General features: G+C 41.7%; 1 protein-coding gene across 1 annotated transcript; it reads left to right on the top strand.

The window, feature by feature from the left end:
- Positions 1-1,788: 1,788 nt before the first annotated feature.
- On the top strand, positions 1,789-26,652 carry TOP2A (DNA topoisomerase II alpha). The gene is made up of 35 exons (XM_081837591.1): positions 1,789-2,061; positions 3,741-3,893; positions 4,207-4,297; positions 4,586-4,649; positions 5,008-5,153; positions 5,775-5,872; positions 6,417-6,629; positions 6,817-6,990; positions 7,688-7,789; positions 8,338-8,475; positions 8,635-8,773; positions 9,181-9,338; positions 10,255-10,380; positions 11,124-11,234; positions 11,379-11,484; positions 12,590-12,699; positions 13,991-14,083; positions 15,061-15,175; positions 15,819-15,940; positions 16,286-16,434; positions 16,671-16,902; positions 17,541-17,675; positions 17,775-17,975; positions 18,094-18,289; positions 18,788-18,879; positions 19,486-19,641; positions 19,754-19,837; positions 20,192-20,389; positions 20,545-20,653; positions 20,867-21,016; positions 21,301-21,403; positions 21,836-21,900; positions 24,201-24,332; positions 25,540-25,757; positions 26,385-26,652. Exons 1-35 carry the CDS (start codon positions 2,029-2,031, stop codon positions 26,526-26,528), a joined length of 4,656 nt encoding a protein of 1,551 aa, XP_081693717.1. The 5' UTR covers positions 1,789-2,028; the 3' UTR covers positions 26,529-26,652.

The following is a 26,652-nucleotide window of genomic DNA, read 5'->3' as shown; positions in this document are numbered from 1 at the left end:
TGTTCAATGGAGTCTCACAGATGGGTCTCTCCTGGGAATTTGTGGTAGCCCAGAGATTATTGCGGGGTGTGCATACCTTCAGTTTCTTATTCTTTATTTTCTATGTATTTTAGAAATTATTGGCATGAAGGAGCTATGCTTGGCAGTGGGCTTGTCCACACTTGCCTTGGGAAAACCCACTCTTTACTGCTGAATCAGAGCACACATCAACTGGGCTTTTCGTACATTGATGTATGCTCTGATTCAGTGATAAAGAGTGAGTTTTCCCAGGGGAAGTGGTGGGGCAAACGGAAAACCACTTGGTCTCGTGTTTTCTAGGCATGAGACAAGCAAAGTGTGGACAAGTCCAGTGTCTGACTTACACCAAAAGGAAGGAAACATCGGGTAAGACACAAATCTCCTAGAGCAGTGGTCTTGAACTGGTGGGTCAGGAGGACCCACTATTAGGTTATGGCCTGATCTAAGGTGGGTCACAACAGCAGTGTTACCATCATGCAAATATATGGCCAAAAAAAGCAGTAAGAAATGGGTCCCCAAATGTTTGTTTGGCTTGAAGGGGGGTCCTGAATTCGAACAGGTTGAGGGCAACTTAGAGGATGCTTTCCTGGAGATATGCATGTGTGTATCATTTGTGATGACCCCAAGCTTAGCATACCAGGAGTTACTCATTTTTTGGTCTCCAAACATTAATGAGCGTTTCCAAAACAAAAACTAGTGGTTTTGAATGGAGAGGATTCCTTCATTGAGCTCAACGGGGCAGCTTCCCAGTCACCAAGACACATCATACTGTACAAAGCAAATTTTGGGGTGCACCTTTAGTTTCCTACCAAGTTTAACAATGAGGCTGCTTCAAACTTTACTGGTGAATAAGGAGCTGGGAAAAACAGTAACTGACTTCAGAATGACATGAAAATGTCCATCATGACATAAGTCACGATGATGGTGGGAATGATTTGCCTTAAGATTATATGTATGGTGTTCAGCAAGTTAGGCCGAAAGGCAATAACAGGGGCCCGGGCCGACCCACCCATGAGGCAAGGTGAGGCGACTGCCTCAGACAGCAGGATCCACAGGGGCACCAGAGCCAGCCTCCAAGAAATGCATCACCCACTGCTGCTGTAGCGCAGTCATTGAAGGCCAGATTTGCTCCCCATCCATGCTCCTCTAACAGTTCCCTTTTGGTCAATAGGAGGTACTGCTCGTCTCCTCCCTCCGTTTTCCGCCTTCCCCTTTTCCCCTTGAGGTGGGGAGGGGAGGGCGGTGGGCGCCATTTTGTGGTTCGCTTCAGGTAACTGTGGCCTGTCAGGTTCCACGTCCACTACGCCACACTGACTTTAAATGCATGAAGGAGAAAGGGGGGGGGAAATCATTGAACTGTTACATGCTGAGTGCCAGCAAACATCTAACAAACGATTAACGAAGAAGAACGATAACTTTTAACAAGCGCCTACAAAACAAAACGTGCAATTCAATCCATCGCGCTGGCGTCGGGTTCATTGGCGCAGCCCCACGCCCATCAACGCCATTCCACACGTCTATTGGTGGAACTGAGCGGTGCGCCTGCCCTCGCTTTTAAACCTGGGAAATAACAGTTTGTGCTTTTGAAGAGCGGTGTACTGTTTTTCGGCTTTTTTTTTGTTCATTTGTTCGAACGCTCAGACTTTCGTTCCGATTGGCTGCGCGAACTCTCCTTCCCCGCCTCCTTAATCAGTATTTCCCTGTGCCGAACGGCGATTGGCCCGGCAGCTAAAGCAGGCCGGCGGGGATTGGTCGCGGCCGTTTGAGCGGGCTGAGGCGACGCTTTTCGAAAGCGCTCTCTCTCTCGGTGAAGCGTTTCCTGCCGCCTTTGTCCGGCCTCATTCGCAGCCGCTCGTCTGAGGGAAGGTTGTTGGCTCTGCTCACAGCGCTCGGTGACTGCCAGTCTGAGGGACTCGGCCGCTGCTCCCCTCTCAACGGCCGCTTCCCACCCCCACAATCCCCGCTAGCTCTGTTGTTTCCTCGACACCCCTCGCTCCAACCGGGTCCACCATGGACTTAGAAGACTCCTTTTCCCCGCTCAAGGTGAGTCTCCCCCCCCAACCCCCACACCGTTATTTCACACTCCCGCCCTCTTACCGTCTTCCCAGCCCCACGTAACTCAATATCGACTGAGGGGTTTTCTTTCAGGACAGCGCCATTGAAACAAAACGGGCCTTAATTAGTGGCGGCCTTTAACCTCTGCCCTCGAGCGTTGGACCTTTCTAATTCATTCTTAATCCCAGCCATCTTGCTACTTCTCTATCTTAAAAAAAAAAACCCAACCTCCGCATAGATGCCTCCAATTCCCTTGTTTCCTGTTTTTTTAATTTGATTATTTTAGCTTAATATGTGTTACAACAATCCCATCATGATCCGCGGTTCCTTATCTCTAAAAAAAAACCTAAAAAAAATACGTACTGGTTTGGAGGTCTATCCTACAGAGACATTACGATGGGGACAGGTTTCTCATGGGAGGGGGTGCAGAACCTCAATTCATGGAGGTTCATGGAGCTTTTCAAAAAAATTTGTGGATCTGGGGGGGGGGGGGGCAAATTCCTACCCAAACTCACAACAACGTTTGATTGTGGATGTTTTTGTAGCTTCAGTATATTGCTGATACTGGACATAATAGGTTTACTTTCTAGGCAGAGAAAATATATACACGTTTGAATGTGGGGATTAGCATCCCAAAAATGTAAGACTGTTAATGGCTCTGTTGGATTACATCAGAGATCCATCTATTCTAGCTTCCTCTTTTTAAGAGTGGCCAGCCAAATATCACAGGTGTGACATGGTGAAAACTTCTTTGTCTGAACAGTCTGATGTTCAGATATAGATGACTTGAATCTCAGGCTTTTGTCTGTAAAAGGCGAGCACAATCTTTTACCCCCTTTCTCATCTCAGTTTCAGGTGTATGGGATGTTAGGAGAGGGCTTTTACCTTTGGTGGGCTGGCTAAACTAGGTGAGGGGGACTTCCCCTGCATGTAGACAGGCTCAGGAGGAAGGTGGTTTCTGCATGTGCTGTAGAAGGAAGTGAGGGGTAGATGGGGCTTCTCCGCGTGGGAATGAAGCCCCTCTAGGAGAAGGAAAACTGATTCTAAACCTCTGCTGCCTTGCGGGATATTTTTGGGAGACGAAAAGACTAAGGAGTAAAGGCTACACAAGTCCCCAAGGAATCTGGATGGTGCCTTGTCTGCCTCCTTCCAGCAACTCCTGTCAGCCAAGCAGGTGTCAAAGGTATTGCTCTGTTTTCCTTTGGACCACTTCACCAAGACCAAGAGGAGTCTAGTCATATTTCAGTTTGGTTATGTAGTTTTTAATGTGTTTTATTTATTTTTATGACTACTTTGCTTTATCTGAAATTATGTAAATCTTTTCATATTGTAAGCCGCCTTGAGCATTGTTTTAACTGTGGAAAGACGGCATACAAATAAAATGGTGATGGTGATCTGGGCAGCCCAGGACCTCCACACTGACTAGATTTGCTCCCTGCGGAGGTCACTGCAGTGCTTCTAACTCAGCAGTTTGACTTCACCTCCCAAATGTGCGGTCCATTGTCTCTTGAGACAAATGCCTATTCCTTCTTTCAAAACTAGCTTGGTGGTAAATTCATGTCTTGTGTGTGTTTATTTCCATCCTAGCATTGTTGTTATTACAGAAACCCACAAAGTTAGCTCATTTATGCAGTGACTTACAATGTTTTCATTTTGCTTCTATTCAGCCAGTAGATGCAAACCCTAAAGTGGGTAAGATCACAGATGGAGATTCAAAAAAGAGGCTATCTGTTGAAAGAATATACCAGAAGAAAAGCCAGCTGGAGCATATATTGCTTCGGCCTGATACCTACATTGGCTCTGTGGAACAAGTGACTCAGGTAAAAAGCTTTTTGTTTGGGGAGTTAAGGTAGGGATTGAATGAGAGGGAGCTTTTCTGATTCCTTTGTTTTACTAATTGCAAATAAAGTTCTAGTATCACAAAGCAGAGCTTAGACTGTTCTAATTTGGGGAGTTGAGAGGGTGATTTTTCCACAACTGTATTACAAGGTCATGGCATCTTAGGACACTTCCAGTCAGGCCACATGGCTTATGGGAATCACTGGACAATGCTGACCTTGTGCTCACTGAATGTGCAGAGTAAAAGTGTCTGCTTTTTACTGAATATCTTATTATTTTTAATTATCTTTTCAGCAAATGTGGGTATTTGATGAAGATGTTGGACTGAACTGCAGGGATGTTACCTTCGTACCTGGCCTTTATAAAATATTTGACGAAATCCTAGGTATGGTGAGAGCAACATCTTTTAGTGTCAATGGATTGAATTACAGAGGAGTTGCATTTGATGTTAAGTTGGCTTGGGGAATTTTCTGGCTTATCCACAAGCTCAGTACTTTAGCAAGTTGCTACCATAGCCATAAAATGGGAATTGCAATACTGTAGTGAATGGCACAACGACAAATGCAGTTAACTTGTGATTACTGGGACTGGTTCTTAATGCCAAGCTAAGAAATATCATTAAGTACTTCATTTTTTACTAACAAGCTTTGTTCGTGTTTTCATTTTTCCCCAGTCAATGCTGCTGATAACAAGCAGAGAGATAAGAAGATGTCATGTATCAAAGTTATGATTGACCCGTAAGTAATATTCAATTCCTTTCTAGTAAACTATTTTAAGAATTGCAGGCTTAGATTGCCCCCTGTTGTCTGTTGCTCATTTTTTCAGAATTTGTATATAAATATGACTTTCATGTCAGTTATTTATGATGGGCCTAGTTTTGAATTCTGTATTTGTAAACAAACCCAATAGTGGGTTTGCAGCTGAAAATCATAAGGTGAATAAGAATCTTGTTCGGGGTCTTTAGAGATGAGAAATTTCTGGAGCAGTGGGCAGGCAGTCATTGCTTACTAACACTTGTGTAGAATAGGGAGCTAATTCCATTAATGGAGGTTTTTTGTGTTCCTGATTCATAAAGAGTTTGGTTTCCTTTTCTAGAGAGAATAACACAATCTCTGTGTGGAACAACGGAAAAGGGATTCCTGTTGTAGAGCACAAAGTAGAGAAAGTCTATGTGCCGGCTCTTATTTTTGGACAGCTTTTAACCTCCAGCAATTACGATGATGATGAGAAGAAAGTCACAGGTAGAGGAAAACCTTAATAGAAAATATTAACCAGCTGGGAAATTGTGTCTTAAGGGACTAGCCCTTTTGAAAAACCTGTCTCTTCACTACAGCTTTGTCTCTTTCATTATATGCAGAAGAGTGGTTGAAGGGTAAAGAAGAGTTAATTTAATATGCATTATTTAAAAATATGTAACCCATGTTTTATAGTTCCCCGGTTTCCTGAAATTAGTATACTGGACAAGTTATGCTAACTTCCTACTGCTGAGCTAAAGGCAAGAGTTGAGGTATAGATGAGGGAACCGAAGTTTCAAAGTGCCTCATGGTACCAACCTTTAGCAGCATAGAACAATACTGATATTACAGGGAAGGATATAGAAATGGGGCACATGTGGGCTTTCTTGATGGAAGATGGGAACACTCCATTTAAGGTTTGAATGCTGAGTTTTAATCCCACTTGAAACAACAAGCAAATCTTTTAAGATTGCAGCCTTGTGTATACCTGCTTGGGAGTAAGCTTCTAGTGCCCTCATTGGGACTTATTTCTGAGTAAACATGCCTAGGATTGGGCTGTATACCTCCTAAACTCTGCAAAGCTTCATGGTGTGTAAGTAACTTGATTTGTTTTATACATTGTTTTAGGTGGCCGAAATGGTTATGGAGCAAAACTCTGCAACATCTTCAGTACCAAATTTACTGTGGAAACTGCATGCAGAGAATATAAGAAGCACTTTAAGCAGGTACATGGAACCTTGTAAGGATAGGTATTGTGTGCTTTTAAGATCCTGGGCCCAAATGTTATTTGGGTACATACATGGACACATGCGCATGTGCACATTAAACCAACTTCTAAATTTACTCCACATACAGTGGTACCTTGGGCTACATACGCTTCAGCTTACAGACTCTAACCCAGAAATAGTACCTCGGGTTAAGAACTTTGCTTCAGGATGAGAACAGAAATTGGGCTCCGGCAGTGCAGCAGCAGGAGGCCCCATTAGCTAAAGTGGTGCTTCAGGTTAAGAATGGACCTCCGGAACGAATTAAGTACTTAACCCGAGGTACCGCTGTATTGTAAAGGTTCAGGCATCAGCTGGTCTGCATTTTTAACTGTTGTGCTTGTACATCTTCAGTACCTAACTGAAAATTGCAAAAGTGACTAAGCTAAAAGTAGAGCCCACAAAAAATTATATGCTGTTCTTTGATTAGGAACTATCAGCTGTAGCTAAAGAAATTCATCTAGTTGTTTCTGTACATAAAATTGTAAACTGTTTTCTTCCTCAGACTTGGTCTAATAATATGTCTAAGGCTGGAGAGATGAAATTGAAGCACTTTGATGGTGAGGACTTCACATGCATCACCTTCCAGCCCGATCTGTCAAAATTTAAAATGACCACACTGGACAAAGATATTGTGGCTTTAATGTCTCGGAGAGCTTATGATATTGCAGGATCAAGTAAAGGTGTCAAAGTTTTCTTGAATGGAAAGAATCTACTCGTGAGTGAATGACTTTCACTGTTTTTCTTCCCCTTTTTGGCAATGAGCTGTTGGATTGGGATTTGGGGAAACCAGTCTTAAAATGTTTTAGAGTTAATTGGATAGCTATACCCATCTTCACCTAACACATTAACAAATGAGGTAAAAGCTTTCTGCAAACATTGCAACATACCTATCTCATTTACAGATCAACGGATTCCGCAGTTATGTAGATCTGTATATAAAGGACAAGGTGGATGAAACTGGCAATCTACTGAAAGTAGTCTATGAAGAAGTGAATGATCGGTGGGAAGTCTGTGTAACAATGAGTGAAAAGGGCTTCCAGCAAGTCAGCTTCGTCAATAGCATTGCTACAACAAAGGTAACCAGCTACAGCTCTGTAGTCTGAATATGTTTAATCTGTCTTGTTTATGGCGAAACAGTTATGGTATTGCTAAATTATAGGAAAACAAATCATCCGTTTAAGAGGGGAGGGAATCTAATATGGTAGCTATTGGATTTGGAAATGAGACCTTAAACCTAACAAGTCTCCTTGATTTATTATAGAAGCATTGTAAATGTTTTTACCGTATTACATAATACAGTAAATACATAATATTATTGGGGCCATTAGCTTACAGACCAGATCCATTCTTGAAGCTAGTTTGGAGCTTTTATTCCTCAGCCAATCTATCTCTATCTAATTAATTACTAGATATAGCAAGGGTGGAGAACCTGTGGACCAGATCCTGCGCTTCCCCCATAGACCATTTTGACAAGTTAATGAGGCTGTCTGCTTGTCAGTCACGTGACTGTTGCATGTCCATGAAGTCAGATGAGTGACCTTCAAAGGAAAGGATTTGGAGTATGTTCCAATCATTTCCTTCTTTTGCAGTTCAGCTTGAACTCAAGTCAGGCTGATCAGCAGGAATTGGCTCCATCCAGGAGCTCTAATTTCAAAGCTGCTGAATACAAATCCTGCTTGCCAAGGCACACACTTTAAGACTCCCCAAACGCATATGTTGTAGTAGGCTCTCCTTGAAACTTTTATTAATTCTTGGATTTTCTTTTCGTTATAGGGTGGTAGACATGTAGACTATGTTGCTGACCAGCTTATTGCCAAACTCATTGACATGGTAAAGAAAAAGAACAAACTTGGAGTGTCAGTGAAGCCTTTCCAGGTATAAATCTCAGATTTCCCTGTTTAAGCGTAGGCTTCTTAGACCTCATTTTGAAAGTTTGCCTCTTTGCTGTCTTACAGCACCCTACAATTCTAGTTGCAGATTAGGCAATAGTTTTAACAGAAAAATTCCTTGAATAAAAGCATTGCTAGATGCTAAGGTAGATGGACCTCTTGTACCTTTAATTGTTATATAGAAAATGGAACATTGTTATATAAAACTTACCTGATACAGCTTTTGTTACCTGTGCCTGAGAAGCTCAACTTGGTAAAAATGTTGCTTCCTACATGGTAGTTATTTTTGTCATGTTCTCACATCTTGTTTGAAGGCATCTTGCTTCACACACCCCTCCCCACCATCACTTTTTAAATAAACTTCTTTTGGAAAACAATTTCCATAACCTGGGAATAGATTCTACTAAATGCCAAGTTAGTCAACTTAATTAACAACATGGGTACATATCACATTTGCAGCTGGGGAAGTTTGAGAGATGAGGTTGTCCACTAAACTAAACATTAGTAGTTTATAACACCTCCCTTTAATTCTAGGTGAAGAATCACATGTGGGTCTTTGTAAACTGCCTGATTGAAAATCCAACTTTTGACTCCCAAACAAAGGAGAACATGACCCTTCAAGCAAAGAGTTTTGGCTCAACATGCAAGTTGAGCGAAAAGTTTATCAAGGGGGTAAGTGCTGTAGGGTGCATTGTGTTGTCATCTGTTTAATTGTTTTGGAGATGTCTTGAGCTGGAATTGGGTGCAAAACAAACTGAGAAGCAAAAAAGACTTCAGCCTTATGTTCTGTATCATATTTGCTTCTACAGACAGCTTTTTCTTTCTTTCTAGGTAAGCAGTTGTGGCATAGTGGATAACATTTTGAACTGGGTCAGATTTAAAGCCCAGGCTCAGCTGAACAAGAAATGTTCTTCTGTAAAATACAGCAGAATTAAAGGGATACCTAAACTAGATGATGCCAATGATGCTGGTATGTATCGCAGTATGGTTACAAGCATAAAAGCCTTTTGATACTTTTAAGAAGTTAAATACCCTTCTGTACAGGAACCCAGATTCCTGACCAGTGGTGGCAACTGGCCTGATTGATGATTAAGGACTTAGAGAGAGAAAGGACTGACAGCTTTGCTTCCACATAAGCTGCAGTTTGGGAAAGAGCCATATTCTTCCTTCTGTGCATATAGAGCTTTTTTTCATCATGGGTAAAGCTGCTGTCTGTTGTCTTGTCCAATACTCTATGCTTTTGCTAATTGTGCCTGACTGAAACATGAGACAGATCTACTCTTGCAATCAGAAACTTGACAGCCAGTCCTGATTAAACAGGATGAGCATGTAGGTAAATGGAGTTGTCTGGATTAAGGTGCTCAATTCTCATTCCAGGGAGCAAGAATTCTACCAGCTGTACCCTTATTCTGACAGAAGGTGATTCAGCTAAAACTCTAGCTGTTTCTGGTCTTGGAGTTGTGGGCAGGGACAAATTTGGAGTGTTTCCTTTGCGTGGAAAGCTGCTGAATGTTCGGGAAGCCTCCCACAAACAGGTGAGTTGGCAATACTTTGCAAACTCCATCATGGATCTTACTTGGCCGTGATTTGCTTTAGGTATTGTATATAAAAGCTGTCAACAGTTTTCTAAATTGTAACAGGAATGAGATTGCGTTTCCAAACCTTGTCACAATGGCTCAGTGGATACTCATTGGATTGTGAGGTGCAAAATCTGCTTAAAGTGCTTTTAAGATGAGTTAAGCACTTTGAGCCTAGTAACCTATGGCAGTCTAGACCAGGTTTCTCCAACCATTTCAGACTCGGGACCCACTTTTAAACTAAACATACATTTGGGGGCCCATTTCTTAAATATTTTACCATATATTTGCCTGGTGGTGGTGCTCCTATTGCAACCCACTAATGGATCCCAATTTGCCTGTTGTGGATCAGTCTTCTAGACAAAAAGGGGTTGAGCCAAGTTTAAAAGCAAGATATCAATATCTGTCTAAATGGGCAGCAGGATCCATAAATTGATAGTTCATGCACTGAATCTTAGGGACGCGGGTGGCGCTGTGGTCTAAACCACTGAGCCTCTTGGGCTTGCCGATCGGAAGGTCAGCGGTTCGAATCCCCGCAACGGGGTGAGCTCCCGTTTCTCGGTCCCGGCTCCTGCCAACCTAGCAGTTTGAAAGCACGCCAAAAAGTGCAAGTAGATAAATAGGTACCACTCTGGCAGGACATTTCTGTGCGCTGCTCTGGCTTCGGTGTTCCACTGCGCCACAAGCGGCTTAGTCATGCTGGCCACATGACCCAGAAAAACTGCCTGTGGACAAATGCCGGCTCCCTTGGCCTGTAAAGCAAGATGAGCGCCGCAACCCCAGAGTCGCCTGCGACTGAACTTAACTGTCAGGGGTCCTTTACCTCTCCCCCCCCCCCCACTGAATCTTAAAGAGAAAAACCGATCCTTTTCAGATAATGGAGAATGCTGAAATCAACAACATTATCAAGATAGTTGGCCTGCAATATAAGAAGACCTATGATGATGAAGAATCACTAAAGAGTCTGCGTTATGGGAGAATAATGATAATGACAGATCAGGTCAGTCTTTTTCTCATGGGCAAGCATATCTCCTGCCAACAGTAACAGTACAAATATTTTGTTTGCACACGTGGCTGATAAAATAGTTAAACTATAAGGGTTGGGGGTATATGAGGTGTTAGTGGAGGGGTAGTACCACTGGTGGGGGACATGTTGTGCTCCTTCTGGGGTAGTTTTGTCCACCTTTGGTCCCTACCCTGCACTCAGCTTCTAAGAACCACAGGTGAAAGCTATCAGCATGGAACAGTACTTATCTTTAGTTACCACACCTCTGTATTGCTTTATAACTCAAAATTTCTAAATAAAACAAATTTTAATTGTTAATTTTATTATGAAAATTAAAAAATGAAGCAACAATAAATGCACACTTCTAGTTACATCCCAAATGTCTGATGGAGCACCTTTAAAAGAAACCTGAAGAAAGACTGGAGGTGGGCCCTTTAAGGGAGTGTTTTAAACACCTATCAGTGGAGTTGTTCCATCATGTAGCCCACCTTTTGCTACGTTGGACCTGCTCTCCTTTATTTAATCCTTTCCATGTACAGATCCAACTGAATATGTAAGAATGTCCCTTGACTCAACCATAGTGAGTTAGAACTAGTCCAAGGCCAAGTGTTTGATCATACTGGCAATCGTAATCAGTTGTTGGCTAGCATTGGTCTCTGAAAAGATGGGTGCTGCATGCTCTTGAGTTCTACTTTCACATTGCCAGTGGCTAAAATTTGTCTTCTGAAACACTTTAGGATCAAGATGGTTCTCACATCAAAGGCTTGCTTATTAACTTCATACACCATAACTGGCCATCTCTTCTGAGACACCGTTTCCTGGAAGAGTTCATTACTCCCATTGTAAAGGTAAGCTTGCTCTCTCCCCTCCCTCCCCCCCCCCACTTCCTGAGTGACCACTTGAGTCAGCTGAGAATATTTCCCCCAAATTCCACTGGTTAAAATCTTAGGTCTTAAAATGCTTTCCCATTGTTACTTATTACTTCAAACTAGGTTTCCAAAAACAAGGAGGAGATTTCTTTCTATAGCATTCCTGAATATGAAGAATGGAAAGCCAGCAATCCTAACTACAAAAACTGGAAGATCAAGTACTACAAAGGTTTGATTAAAACTATTTTTAACACAGCTAACTTGAATCATATGAGAAGTGTTGGGAGTCTGCTAGATAGTTAAGACTAGTAAACAGCCTCCGAGGAAACATGAAATATTCCATGTAAACTCTGGCAGAGAAAGCAATTGAAGGGCTTTATCTATAACCACATTTCCAGATTCTAAGTAGAAAAGACAGAGAATGTGAAGGGGATATCTTGGAGCACTTAACTTACCCTAAGCAACCCCGAGGTCAGCTGAAAGTACTCTTGGCAATACCTTTGCTATACAGGCAGTGACCATTTTGCGATGAGGTTCCCCCACATGTCAGCCAAACACACATAAGCCTGCCCCATTTTGCCCTCCATTTTGTCCAAAAGGACCCGCACATTGCTGGTCATGCAACAATTGGATTCACCCAAAATAGTCTCTGCCTATAGTAACATAAACAGTTGGTGTTCTGTTTGGAACTCCCTTATCCTGGGGGCAGGGGTCTACCAGAAACCTAATATATTTTTATATATTGTATGGACTGGCATTTTGATTGCCAAAGATTCAACAAAGAAGGTACTTACCTAACATTTTTGTGTCTGCTAGAGAGAGCTATGATAAGCTTACACTAGACATACCTGAAAAAGGAATCCCACTTTTGTACTTAAACCACTTTCCCTGCTGCAGTTCTTTCGAAACAGCTTTCTTCTTCCTCTTTGTAGTGTTCCATATTGGGTTGATGCACTGTTTAATATTGGACCTGGACTGCAGTTGTAGATGATGCAAAGAAAATAAACTGCATAGCATGGCACCTAATAGCTATGGAATACTAACTCTGCAGACTTTGGTTTGTTTGTTTTTTTATCTCAGGGGTGGCTAACCTGTCATCCTCCAAATGATGTTGGTTTCCCATCAACCCAAACCAGCATTGCAATGATCAGGATGATGTGAGTTTGGAATCCAACAATATGTGCGAAAGGTTAGCCACCCCAGATTTATGTAAATGTGCTTTGCTTCAAGATATATATATAGAGAGAGACTTGTACACGCAGTGGAGAATGTCTTAAGTTGCCTAGGTTTTATTTGAGGATCTTAGTGGTGTTATCTGTCCTTAATCTCTCTAGGTCTGGGTACCAGCACAGCAAAGGAAGCGAAAGAGTACTTTGCAGAGATGACAAGGCACCGAATACCTTTCAAGTATTCTGGCCCTGAAGATGATGCTGCGATTACTCTGGTAACAAAATTTCACCTATCCTCTATTGCTTGGGGATTGCATCTGCAAAATAGTTAGGCAATAATCATTATCTGCTTTTAAAATGTTGAGTGATCCTACCAGAAATAAGCCTTTCTCTTTTTTAAAGTTGGAACTATCTGATATATCCATATATGTTCCTGAACAAATGTGTCAAGAATTCTGCTCAATATTGATCCAGAGCAGATTCTAACATATAGTTAGAGTAAAAAAGACTTAGACACGTTGCAGGATTTCAAAAAGAAGAAGAAAAAAAGACCAGAGGCAATTAATATTTCATCCATCAGAGCTTTCCTGCTACTGAAGGCAAATGTGCATAACGGTCACAAATCACATACATCTGGATTAGCACAATCCATAAGATAAGTTGCAGCAGGTTTAACTTAAATTTACAATAACTTATAATAAGACTAAAACCTTAACACTAAGTATGCTATGTAAAGAACACCACACAAGAAGGAAAGAGAAAGGGTGAAACCCAGGCTCCTTCTGGCCTATTACTATAGTCAGCATGACTTTCAGTGAATAACAAACAGAACAAGTTTAAACCAGCTGCTCAGCTTCTCTGAAGGAATATCCCAAACATCAAGGAGCCTTCTCCTTGTTTCTAGGCTGAATAGAAACTTGCGTGTCAACTAGAAGCTTCCAGCTTGCATCATGCAGAGAAGCTTCCAGAAGCTTCTGTTTATTCCAGAATTAGAATAAACAAGAGCACTACACTTTAGATAGCCTGGAAACAAATGTTCAAAAACTTTTGGTAGCTGAATCTGGCCATTTCCCATCATTAAACACCAGCAAAGCTTCGTGGTGTTTGACTTATCAAAGTTTGGAGAATGTCTTTCTGGCATGTGATAGCCCAGCATTGGGGGGGACAGGGAGCAACTTCAAGATTTTATGGCAGTTAAATTAACAGTGAAGTGAGGGAAATTTACCACAGCTGTACATATTTGCATTATGGTTGGCTGCAATGTAGATAAGCCCTCTAACTCAATGGCCTTCCAGGGTGTCTGACTGTATTTGTCCATATTCCTGAATTCCTGATCTTGAATGTCTCTTGATTTAAGCTGGATCCAGTCATTAATTTGACTTTACTAACTTCTCTTAGTGGACTTTGGTACTGTCCAGCTCTGAGAGAGAGTTCTAGACTGGCAACCTAAGCCTGTGGGTAATTTAGTGGAAACTGAGAAGAATTTAAATGGTTTCAGTAAGTGCAATTTTTTTATCACTCTCCATCCCAGGCTAGTCTGAGTTAATCATTTTGTTAATGTCCTAGGCCTTTAGCAAAAAAAAGGTTGATGACCGAAAGGAGTGGCTGACAAACTTCATGCAAGATCGAAGGGAGAGGAAGCTTCATGGCCTTCCAGACGTGAGTTGCCATTAGAGCAGCATGGGATTCTCACTATATGGTTTGGGGAAGGATTAGTTCAATGGCAAAACACATGCTTCACATGCAGAAGGTCCAGGATGAATCCCTAGCATTGGCAGGTTGCAGGAAACTTGAGAGAGATTTCTGCCTGGATCCCTGGAGAGCTGCTACTAGTTAGAGGGAACAGACCAGATATAAGGCACCTTCTTAAAAGACTAAGGTTTTTGACAGTCAAGCATTATTTCAGTAGTTGGCCAGGGGTTAATGCACTGTGGGTAAAATGCAGGACAATAGAGCAGTCACTTTTCTTTTCACTGCTTTGGAGCTAGTGAAAGTTTGCTTCCAAACACAAATAACAGTTGGAGGGTGGTGATTTTCCTTAAGATTGCATCTGGTTAAAGGGACAGAGGGTTAAATTATGTCACCATAGCCCTGATCAGATCCATCTGTGTTTTTGCTTTAAAAACTGTCACATTTAACACCATGTGTTGCTTTGCCCCTCGGTGAAAGGGTAAGGAGGAAGAAGCTTGTTTTATGGTGTGGTAATGGATTAGAATAGAGGTAAAGGAGGAAGGGCTAAAGTGTCGCTAGCATATAACAATTGCAGTTTCCTGCAATTTCTTCCTGTGCCCTCTTGAGCTCAGAGTTTGTTGCATGCATGTTCATCACTGTACAGCAACAAATACCCAGTTGCCAGGGCTAAACACAGACCAAGCTTTTCACAGCGGTTGTCATATTAAATATAAGACCTCAATGCAGGCAGTTAACTTTTTCACTTGGGAGTCAGCAGTGATGAGCTCAAATGATGACTGCATTGCTGGATCTGCCCTTTGCTAGCACTTCTCAGTACCTATATATGTTTGCATCAGAGTATATTGTTTCCTTTGTGCTATGATGGGGATAACACTTGAAGGCTACTATAGTAGAGGCAACAGTTTTGAAGGTTTGATAACTTAATCTTGCTTTGTCACTTGTAGGTTTACTTATATGGCAAAAGTACAAATTACCTGACCTACAATGATTTTATCAACAAAGAACTTGTCCTCTTCTCAAATTCTGACAATGAGCGATCCATCCCATCACTGGTTGATGGTAAGTTATCTGTTATACTTCTTCATAATCTAAATCAAGTTTCCTATTATTTCAAACATAGTTCCCCTTATAAACATAGCTGTCATTATTTTATTAGCAGACCCAGGCAACAAGGGCAGGTTGAGCAGGGGGGGACATAATAATAACAACAGGTGTAAAAGTATAATAATTTTATTTTGAACACTCCTGCTTGAAGCAGAATTCAGAGTACAGTATTTGAAAATGTAAACTACTTTAATTATTTGCTGTGATATAAGGTGGGTGGGTGAGTGTATAGAAAACCAGTGGTAAGAGAACAAAAATAGCTTACTGTACTTCTGTTTGCACCTAAGTATTCAAAGTGATGCAACATTGGAGAGAGTTTGGGTTTTTTTATCCTACTTTTCTACTAATTTATCCAAGCAGCCTGTACAGTAAAAAACAAAATACATCATAGGAATAAAAACAAAATTTAAAAATGTGTATCAATAACCACTAAAATGTGGGAGCAGCATTTGTCTATAGGTACCAAACTATCAAGAAAGTTTCCAGGGAATCTGTTGAGTGCTGAACTGGCATCCTTGCCTTAACTGAGAGGTGCTGGTTATCGAAGGAAAGAAGCCTATTGCTTGACTTGAAGCAACCTGCTTGTCGTTCTTTTCAGGACTAAAACCAGGTCAGAGGAAAGTTCTGTTCACATGCTTCAAACGAAATGACAAGCGGGAAGTGAAGGTTGCCCAGTTGGCTGGATCAATAGCTGAGATGTCGTCTTACCACCATGGAGAGGTAGTTAAAATGTGGGTGGGGATTGGGCAAGTAATGACCATGAGCTGCCAAGGAAGCAGTACTACAGCTCAAACAGTGTTTACATAATCAAACTTGTATTTGTTGTTGCTTTATAGTTATAATGATATTGATGTTATTAAATGTCAACCCTACTCTATCCCAAATGGTCTGAGCAGCATGCACAAATGCTTAAAACGTCTTGTCAGTTTCTGTTCTTTTGGCCAATGTTTGTGGCCAGTGTAATCTTGCCTTTGCAGCACTATTTCTTCAGTCCCAGGATGGTGGCCTTGTCCCTCTTTTAAAAGGAGATGCTTTCAGCTTCAGTTTGTTATGTTTTGGTTTCAGAACTCACTGATGATGACCATCATCAATTTGGCTCAGAATTTTGTGGGCAGCAACAACCTCAATCTTCTTCAGCCCATTGGCCAGTTTGGCACCAGGCTGCATGGTGGGAAAGATTCTGCCAGCCCTCGATACATCTTCACAATGCTCAGGTTAGCAACTCACTGTCCAACTTCTGCTTTCTTGGCTTTGGCTGGGTTGTTTTGAAAGATATAATGGTGGTTTTAACATGTTCCTAAATCTAATCACTAAGATAATCTTGATGTAACATGCCCTACAGCAGGAGGTTTAGCAAGATGGTCCTCTATCCTTCCCAACCTGGCACTTTTCCTGTTTCCAGGATTCCTATCTCAGAACTGTTTTAAGCACAAGCCACTTTCTTTTCTAGCTCATTGGCACGTTTGGCTTTCCCACCAGCGGATGACAGTGTGCTGAAATTTCTGTATGATGACAACCAACGGGTTGAGCCTGAATGGTACATTCCAATCATTCCCATGGTGCTAATCAATGGTGCTGAGGGCATTGGAACTGGCTGGTCATGCAAGATTCCCAACTATGATGTCCGAGAAGTGGTGAATAACATTCGGCGCATGCTAGATGGAGATGAGCCACTTCCAATGGTAATGCAAATGTATTGATGGCTGAGTGAAATAGGACTGATCATAAGAGAAATGCTAATTGGCATGTGTGGGGCAAGGGCAGATTGTTGCTTTCTAGCATGATACTTCAGCACCTCAATTTGTGGGCCATGAGATTTCAGCCCTTGCAAGTTGACAGTGAATGTTTACTCCTTTTGATGAAAGTTTTAGTGATACAGTCTTGAACATTATAAAATGATGAGTAACCTTTGCATTCTGAAGACATCCCTCTTGTTCTTCATTAAAATCCAGTGCCTGCTCTTTTCTCTCTATATAGTGGTACCTCCAGTTGCAAACAGGATCCGTTCCGGAAGTGGCTGCATCCCAAGGAATTTGCAACTGGAGGACCACTTCTGCATATGCGCGAGCAGCGAAACCTGGAAAAATACTTCTGGGTTTGCCGCTTTCACAACCCAAGCCTGAGTGTCCACTGTACAAGTACAACCCTCCAGCAGCAATTCTGCTTTTGCCTGTTTTTCCTACAACACTGCTCTTGTCTGGCCAAATTTGCAAAGGAGTTGAGCTGGTCTTGCTGAATTGGAGTCAGAGCACACTGTACAAACTACAAAACTGAGTGCTGTTTGGCTTACTCTGTTACAATTTCCTCTCTTTTTTTAAAGCTTCCAAGCTACAAAAATTTCAAGGGGACAATAGATGCGCTGGGACAAAACCAGTACCTTGTCAACGGGGAGGTGTCTATTCTTGATTCGACCACCATTGAAATTTCTGAACTTCCTGTTCGGACATGGACCCAGGTGAGATGTTTAATTTTCTACTATGCTCCTAGAGCCTTCCTGATGAGGTGGGGGAAAGGTACAAAGTACTGACCTCTTGTTTGCTTTCCCCACCCTTAGGTATATAAAGAACAGGTTCTGGAGCCTATGCTGAATGGCACAGAGAAGACTCCCCCCCTAATAACAGACTACAAAGAGTATCACACCGATACGACAGTCAAATTCATCGTAAAAATGAGTGAGAAGAATCTGGTGGAGGCAGAGGCTGCTGGTCTACACAAGGTCTTCAAACTTCAGACTTCTCTTTCCTGCAACAACATGGTATGCGATAAGTGGGTAGGGAAGTGCAAGTATCAAAGGAGCTCCATGCAGCCTTCTGAGCCATGATCCATATAGGTTTGCAGGTTACAGACTTCTGGGTTTTTGCTATTTGCTCCAGGTACTCTTTGACCACGTTGGGTGCCTGAAGAAATATGAGACTGCAGAGGATATTCTGCGGGAATTCTATGAGCTCAGGCTGCGCTATTATGGCTTAAGGAAAGACTGGCTTGTTGGGATGTTGAGTGCAGAATCTGCAAAACTGAACAACCAGGCTCGCTTTATCCTCGAAAAAATAGAAGGCAAAATAGTGATTGGTAAGTAGGTATTGCCAGAGCTTACCATGAGCAGTTTCTTATCTTGAAGATGGTAGGGCAGCTGGTTCCACTTCTGAGACTGGGGCAGGCAAACTCAAATTCATTTTCACTGGAGGAAAAGGCTCTCCTTCCAGAATTCAAACCTGCTTCAGATAGAGAGGCAAGCTTCATTTTCTAAAGATGCACCTTGAAATAAACCATATACTAATGTTTATTTGTGACCCCCCCCCAAAAAAATGAAATAAAACCAAATTAATCCTGAAGTGATAAAACATGAACTATGCCTTGAGAATAAGGTAGTTGAAAATGGGACAGGAGAATGAAGTTAAGTCAATTTGATTTTGATTTTCTCTACGTGGTATGCAAATTGACCTTGCTCCTTCCTAATAGAGTGCCCAGATTGAAAATTGATATACCCATTGATTTTTGGTTGCTTGTTCAACTGGTTTCATTCATTCCATGTGGTGACCTGAAAATACGTGTGTGGTTTTTTTCTAGAGAATAAACCCAAGAAAGAATTGATACAGGTCCTTATCCAGAGGGGTTATGATTCTGATCCAGTAAAGAAATGGAAAGAGTCTCAACAGAAGGTAGTGTATCTTCAATCTCTTCCTTTTAATTTAGCTGTTCTCCAGATTCTATGTCCTTTGAAGGGGATTCCACCAATCCCCTTCCACCAATTCCACCAACCCTACTGCCATGGCAGGTGCTGCAGCACAAAAGTAATGCGAGTATTATTAAATTTCTGTGCCGCTCTTCAGCCAAAGATCACAGGACAGATTACATTAAAAATCCCAAATTTACAATATTGAATCATAAAAGGCTATATTTTATTCAGAATTTTGATACCTATTAATGTTTTTAGTTTTTATTTATGTGTGATGTTTTTCCCCTGTTGTGTATTGCCCTGAGTGTTTTACAAATATCCCAAATAAATCTTCATCCTGAATTTCACACTGTCTTAAGAATGACTGGCCTTTTTAAGGCAGAAAGGCAGCCCTATTGCAGTAGACATGGCTGATGTAGTGGCAGGTAATTCTATCTTTGCCCAGGGGTTGCTATTGAGTTCAGTATCCCCTTCAGAGAGCAGGCAATTACTGCTGCTTTCCTCGGTCCAAAATAAAGTGTTGGGCAAGAGGTACATTGCCATGGATATCGAGCAGCCTCAGCAAACAGATCAACTTTCTCCATTCTAGGGCAATGAAGAGATTGATGAAGAAGAGGGAGACAGTGATAAGGAAACTGCATCTGCTGCAGCCTCTGGACCAGATTTTAACTACCTTCTGAACATGCCTCTCTGGTACCTGACGAAGGAAAAGAAGGATGAGCTCTGCAAGCAAAGGGGTGACAAAGTAGGTGAAAGAGCTGTTACGGAGAAACTTGAGAGATGACATTGTTGAAGACTCAAATATGCATTCAGCTGTTTCTCCTAAATATTTCTTCCTCCTCACTGGTTCTTATTAGGAAATGGAGCTGGAAAACCTGAAACGAAAGGCTCCTAATGACTTATGGAGAGAAGATCTTGCTGCCTTTGTTGAAGCTCTTGAAGTAAGTAACTCTGGGGGAAGAGTAGCTGACCAGTTATTCAGTTTACAGCCTATTTTGATCCATCATAGCAGTAATCTCTCTTAAGGGTGGGAAGAATGTGAGCGTTCAGCAGAGTTCTGTCATCTCAAAGAATCTGAAACCCCACAAGTAAGAATGCTGCTGAGGCTGACAGTGGCCAAGGGCTGCCCCAGTGGCAGTTGCCCTCTGGCCTATGCTGATATGAGCATTTTGCTTGCTTGCTTCCTTTGGGGGTAGACTGGGCTTTGGTTACACCAAGATTTAAAATCCCCATGCTGCCCATTCTTGCTTCTGGTTCTTTAGCCCACTTTCTTTCTACCTACCTACCCGCTCTAGGAGCAAGAAAACAAGGAAAAACAGGATGAGATGGCTGGGACTGCAGGCAAGGCCACCAAAGGGAAAGGAGGAAGGCTGAAAGTACAGAAGCAGCAGCTGCAGGAGATTATGCCCTCTCCACATGGCCGGAGGGTCATCCCCCGTGTGACTGAGGAGATGAAAGCAGGTGCAGAGAAGAAAGTAAAAAGGAAAATCAAGGTAACAGAATATTAGCCTCTGTTAAGGGGTATGTGTGCGTGCACACACTATTAAAGTGTATTATGCATATGTATATATTCCCACTTTCTTGGATACCTTTGTCCTGTCATCCATTGTATGTATAGTGACCAATTTCCCCCTTTGCTTACCTGTAGAGTGAAACAACTGAGCCTAATGGGATTCAAGAAGAAGATGGACCAGCATGCGATAAGGAACCATTGACTCTTCAACAAAGATTGGCAAAGAAATTTAAAACAGAACCAGGTAATACCTGCTCACAAGTGTCATTCATTTTCTTTGGTAGCTTTTCTTTAGTAGATTAAGCTTCATTTAGGTTTTAAAGATTGTTTGGATATTTGTATTTAGCAAAAAATAATGTGCTTAGGTGTAGATGCATCTTCTTTAAGTGCTCAATACTTTTTTCTTTTGGACAGAGCATGCATTGTCTTAAAATTTAGCCAATCTGTTTAATTTAAGGTACCAAGAAACAATCCACACTGCCATTCAAGCCAGTAAAAGAAACAAAGAAAAACTCTTGGTCTGACTCGGAATCAGACAACAGTGGTGGTGGTGGTGATATGGAGGTTGTGCTGTCACCTGAAAACATGTCAAGCTGCCCAGCAAAAGGTAGGTGTATGGTTAAAAATGATGTGGGAACTTTTGCTTGCTGCTGTACTCTTGCTATAATTAAATTGCCTTTGTTAAATATCCTTGGTTTAATTTTATTTTTTAAAAAAAGGAAAGTTTGGAGCTTTGGAAAAGCGATTAAGAATGTTGATTCTACTTGACAGCATTTTCTAAGGCTACAGTCCTACACACATTTATCTAGTAGTAAGTCCCGCCAAACTCCGCAGTATGTACTGAGCTGGCATGTGTAAGGTTGCAGCCTAATTTTCTTCCATTTCTTTCAGCAAAAGCAAAGTGTGTGTCAGATTCAAACCTCAGTGACACTGGTGGTGACATCCAAGAATTGGTTGAGAATGCTGCATCTGATGAACAGAATACTATTTCCATGTGAGTGAAGTACACACAAAATGTAATTCTTGTTAAAGGTAAAGGACCCCTGACAGTTCAGTCGCAGACGACTGTGGGGTTGCACTTTACTGGCCGAGGGAGCTGACGTTTTTCCTGGTCGTGTGGCCAGCATGACTAAGCCGCTTCTGACGAAACCAGAGCAGCGCCGGAAACGCCGTTTACCTTCCCACCTATTTCTCTACTTGCATCTACTTACACCAACCTCATGTTACCACAAAGCTCTTCATAATGGGGTGAAGCAAACAAAAGAAATGAAAAAGTGAGAGGTGTAGGGTTTGTTGTCACTTCAATACCAAGAACACAGTCCATGCTATTTGTCCATTGTCCATATATAGTCTATTTCTATACCGTAGGGAGCAAACACATGGAAATGGGGAGAATTTGCTCCATAGTATGTATTATGTGTTCTAGGAAAGCCAAGGGACGTAAAGGCAAAGAAGCCATCAAACCACAAGGGGTACAGAGCACCATCTCCAGTAAGTACCACTCAAGTTTAACATCTATTGTTAACGCAGCAAGGCATCGCTCTTTATTAAAAAATTAATGTTCTGGTGCGTAAAAGTAACAAGATCATACCATAGCTGCATGTGATTAAATCGGTGTTACCATGAGTACCAGCAATATGGGACTGCCGTTAAGTGACTTTCTCATTTTTGTATCTCCACCCCCAGCTGAAAGTAGATAGTTTACTGCAGGGGTCAGCAAACTTTTTCAGCAGGGGGCCGGTCCACTGTCCCTCAGACCTTGTGGGGGCCCGGATTATATTTGGGGGGGGGATGAATGAATTTCTATGCCCCACAAATAACCCAGAGATGCATTTAAAATATAAGGACACATTCTACTCATGTAAAAAACATGCTGATTCCCGGACTGTCTGCGGGCTGGATTTAGAAAGCAATTGAGTTAGATCCGGCTCCTGGGCCTTACTTTGACTACCCATGGTTTACTGTTTCTCACTTCATGCAAGAAGCATCTGCTGGCCAATTCCTGCACGATTTTTTTAAAGCCTCAAATTGTATGGAATAAAACTGTGGAATCACCAGAATTTGAAAAAAGCATACTTTTTATTTTTAGTTTTAATGGGATTTTGTGCATAAAGCTGCCAAAATCACTGCAGTCCAAGGTTAAGAGCAGCGGTCATTATTGTAATATGACAGATTGCAAGGGCTTAAAAAATGAGAAGGAAATGCCATCTGCATACAAAAGAACTGCCTAATACTTTCATATTTATGTTTGTGCTGATATTTCCCTGCATGGTCTCTTTTCTTTGCAAGTTCTGTAAACAAAAGGATTTTGGAACATTTGGTAGTTTTGCTTACTCCAGAGCTTTCCAAACTGTTTATCACGACACGTTAGTATGTTGGCTGCAGTGTGTAGGTGTATCACACACTTGTCCTGGGGCTTGAAAGGGGTTTAATTTGGACCTATAAAGATTAAGAAACAAGTTTTGAGCTCCACCTTCAAATCTGGAGGCCCGGCCGGATGGAACATGGACATTTTTGGGATAGAGCCCTTCCGAGACTCGGTGGTTATTACAGAGGACTTTCAAAAAAACCGGCAGAAAGGAACTGAGAGAGATTTAAGGGCTTTTGATGTGAGGAATCCAGGCTGACAGCACAAGGATAAATGGACAATGGTTTGGGGATTGAAACCGGGAAGGGGAGGGTGGGATCTGGAAATCCGAAGGGTGCACAAGTATGTTTTTGATTCTTTCTATTGTTTCTTTTTTTTGTATTGCTGTTAGTGTAAAAACGGGGAATTCATGCAAGGGAAACAGGGTCGACCTTAGAAAAAGTCTTTAAGCATAATGATTAATGTTAATGAATAATGATTAATGTTAAAGTTAAAATTTGATATATAAATTGAACTAGACATAATAACAAATTAGGGTTAAAAATTTAAGAACAAGAACTTGTTGAATAAATATCTGGATAAGGAATACAAAAGGGATGTGAGGGGAAGTCGCAGAAAAGAAGTTATTGAAAAAAAGGATTGTTAAGGTTGACTGTTTTTCTTCTTTTTTTTGTTTTCTTTTTTCTTTTTTGTATTATTTGAAACTTCAATAAATATCATTTTAAAAAAAATGAAAGGGGTTTAATAACCTCTAGTTTGCTAGTAAGACTGAATTGCTGTGTCACGAAATGAGGCATGTCTAAAAAGTGTATCACCAACATGAAAAGTTTGGAAAGCTCTGGTTTACTCCCTTGTAAAGAAGCAGTGAATATGTTCATCTACATGTTCATCTTAAATCACTCTGAGGGCTACTTTTACATTTTTATTAACTCAAGAGGACCATATTTCTGCAGAGGGGCCATTTTTGTTACCATTTTAACTGCCATTTTCTATAGTGCACCTGCTTTTAACTGCTATACTTCTAACTGGCAGATACTTTTTTCTCTGCTTCCATCATTATATTTGCATGAGATTTTTATATTGGTGCATTTCCGTGGGCTACAATATTTGTATCCAACAGTGTGGCTGTAATTGGAATTCCCTTAGGGAGGTGCAGAGATAGCAAGAGGACTGCAGTAAGTCAGTCCATGGGTCGTATGCTGTGCAGACCTGGCATTGGGAGCATGTTACAATGTTTGCATTGTCTTTCCCCTTCCCTGTTTCAGAGCTAAAGAGATTCATATCCTTGCCTGTGGATGTTCGCAATCTTTCAAAAGTGGCTTGGTTTGTTCTCTGTGCAAAAAAATTCTATACTGAATTTTTCAGTATAGAATTCATGATGTTTAGGGCATGTTAGCTTAGTGGGGACTTTTCTTTATTCAAGTTCACGTTGAGGACTATGATGCAGGCAAACCAGTTGCAGCAGCCTCTTCTCTGCCTGCTACCCTTGATGTGCCAGCCAAGCCTGCTCCCAAAAAGAGAGCTCCAGCCAAGAAAACAGCAAAGGTAGCTGAAGGTAAGATTACTACTGATGTCTGTATGTTAAAAGGTGAGTATTCAGTGGCATTACTATAAGTACCCCAAAAGGTCTTTGGTTCTGGCTTACACTAGAAGAAGAAGAGGAGTTTGGATTTGATATCCCACCTTTCACTCCCCTTCAGGAGTCTCAAAGCGGCTAACAATCTCCTTTCCCTTCCTCCCCCACAACAAACACTCTGTGAGGTGAGTGGGGTGAGAGACTTCAAAGAAGTGTGACTGGCCCAAGGTCACCCAGCAGCTGCATGTGGAGGAGCGGGGAATCAAACCCGGTTCACCAGATTACGAGACTACCACTCTTAACCACTATACCACACTGGCTTCTACATAGGTGGAAGCAGAAACTGCATGATGGAGGTTCACGGTTTCACTGATAAGCTTAGAAATTAAGGGTCTGGAAAAGAGAAAGTCAAATCGATTACTCTAGTTCTGTAGTTAGTTCTCCTGCCCACCTAGCAGTTTGAAAGCACGTCAAAGTGCAAGTAGATAAATAGGTACCGCTCTGGTGGGAAGGTAAATGGTGTTTCTGTGCACTGCTCTGGTTCGCCAGAAGCAGTTTAGTCATGCTGGCCAGATGACCCGGAAGCTGTCTGTGGACAAACGCCGGCTCCCTTGGCCAGTAAAGCAAGATGAGCGCTCAACTCCAGAGTCATCCGCGACTGGACCTAATGGTCAAGGGTACCTTTACCTACCTTTACCTATGGTTAATTCTCATGAAATAAGTGAAGTAGTAACTGTTACCTTGAAAAGGGATATTATTCTGAAATCCATCAAACCTCTATTGAACATTTCTTCTGCCCCTGGAAGTTAACACATCATTTTTTTTCTTGCAGAGTTAGTGACCATTTGGGGCTGAACATGTCTTATCTTAATAAGCTGAAATGTGAACAAGCCAAGATTCCATAGGTTTTTTAGTAGAGCCTGTTCCGTTGTGGAGTTGCTCACAATTAAATAGCCATGTTTCTTTCCTGTCGTTGAAGCACATAGTTGTTTCCAGCCTTGACTGACATTTGAAAATGGTGGCTATACTTCAGTGTTATCAACTGTAGTTTAGCCCCTTGTTGGCAATTAACACTGCCTTAACAGTTACCGGAATGAGTTTCTGAAGCAATGGCTTGAAAACATTGTGGTAGATCCATGTTTTTGTGGGAAAGAAACAGAGATTTCACTGATTCTTTTGCTCTTAGGCAATCAGCCTTCTATTATGGATGCTTTCTCTAAGAAGAAGGCAACCGCAAAACCAAGGAAGGCAACAGCAAAGAGTTCGGAGTCCAGCACGGATGAAGCAGCCTCCCAGAAGTGTGCACCTCCCAGGATGAAGAAACCTGCCAAAAGGAAGGTTTCTAGCTCTGACGACTCTGATTCTGACTTTGGCCCAGCTCTTAAAAAAACTACAGCAATTAAGGTTTGTTTGCCCCCATTTTTGTTCTCTAAAATTACTTTCCATCTTTTTTGTTGCCAGTTAAGTATAGAAGGAGAATGTCTTTAAGGCATACCTAAATGCCAGAATTGAAAGAGCAAAGGGAGGGGGGTGGAAGTGCCATAGTTTTAGGTCGCCACTGAGATTGATTTTGGCATATGGGCAGATACGGGTGTTCTCCATAACCTATAACAAATTCTAAACATTTTTATCAACCATACATGGGCCTCGCACCATCTTGTTCACCTTGAAGTCCTAGCTAAAAGTGCATCAGTATATGTTGGTGACTAGTTATGAGTGCCTCTATGGGGCAAGCCTGCAGTGCTCTGCTCTGCAAGGAAACCACGCCCTTAATAAAATATGTAGTGTTTTATTTCGGGTGTGCTGTGGAATGACGTGCCCTAGGGCCTGTGGCTGAAGTGGTTTCTCCTACATAAACCAGGAATATTAGTCTATCCCTCAGAGTGCTTGTAGAGCACTAAAAGTTTTTCTTCCCCACAACTGATGCATTAATGCATCCATGTTCCATAAGGAGGGGGTAGTTTTGGCCATTCCTGAGCCCACATAATACCTATGAGAGCTAACCAGGCCCACTTTTTTTTTCCTTTGCAGAAATCCAAGAATGTTGATGAGTCATTTTCCCTTGAATTAAGCTCGGGTGAGGACTCACCTTTTCCAACTGTCGCACGTGAAAGGTTGGGTCGAGCCAGGAAAGTTGTCCAGTACCTTGAGGAATCGGACGACGAGCTATTGTGAACTGAAAGCACCTTGTTCAAAATGGGGTGTCTGCCTTTTGATGTTTTAACATGTCTGTCCCTGTAAATATTTGACCCTGTTCACTATCATTTTCATCTTAATAAACATTTTTTTTCCATTGGAA

Source organism: Podarcis erhardii (assembly GCF_964252035.2).
Source record: "Podarcis erhardii genome assembly, chromosome: 13".
Classification (NCBI taxonomy): Eukaryota; Metazoa; Chordata; class Lepidosauria; order Squamata; family Lacertidae; genus Podarcis; species Podarcis erhardii.
The sequence above is the reverse complement of the archived record's forward strand: the minus strand, read 5'-3'. Positions and strand labels throughout refer to the sequence as shown.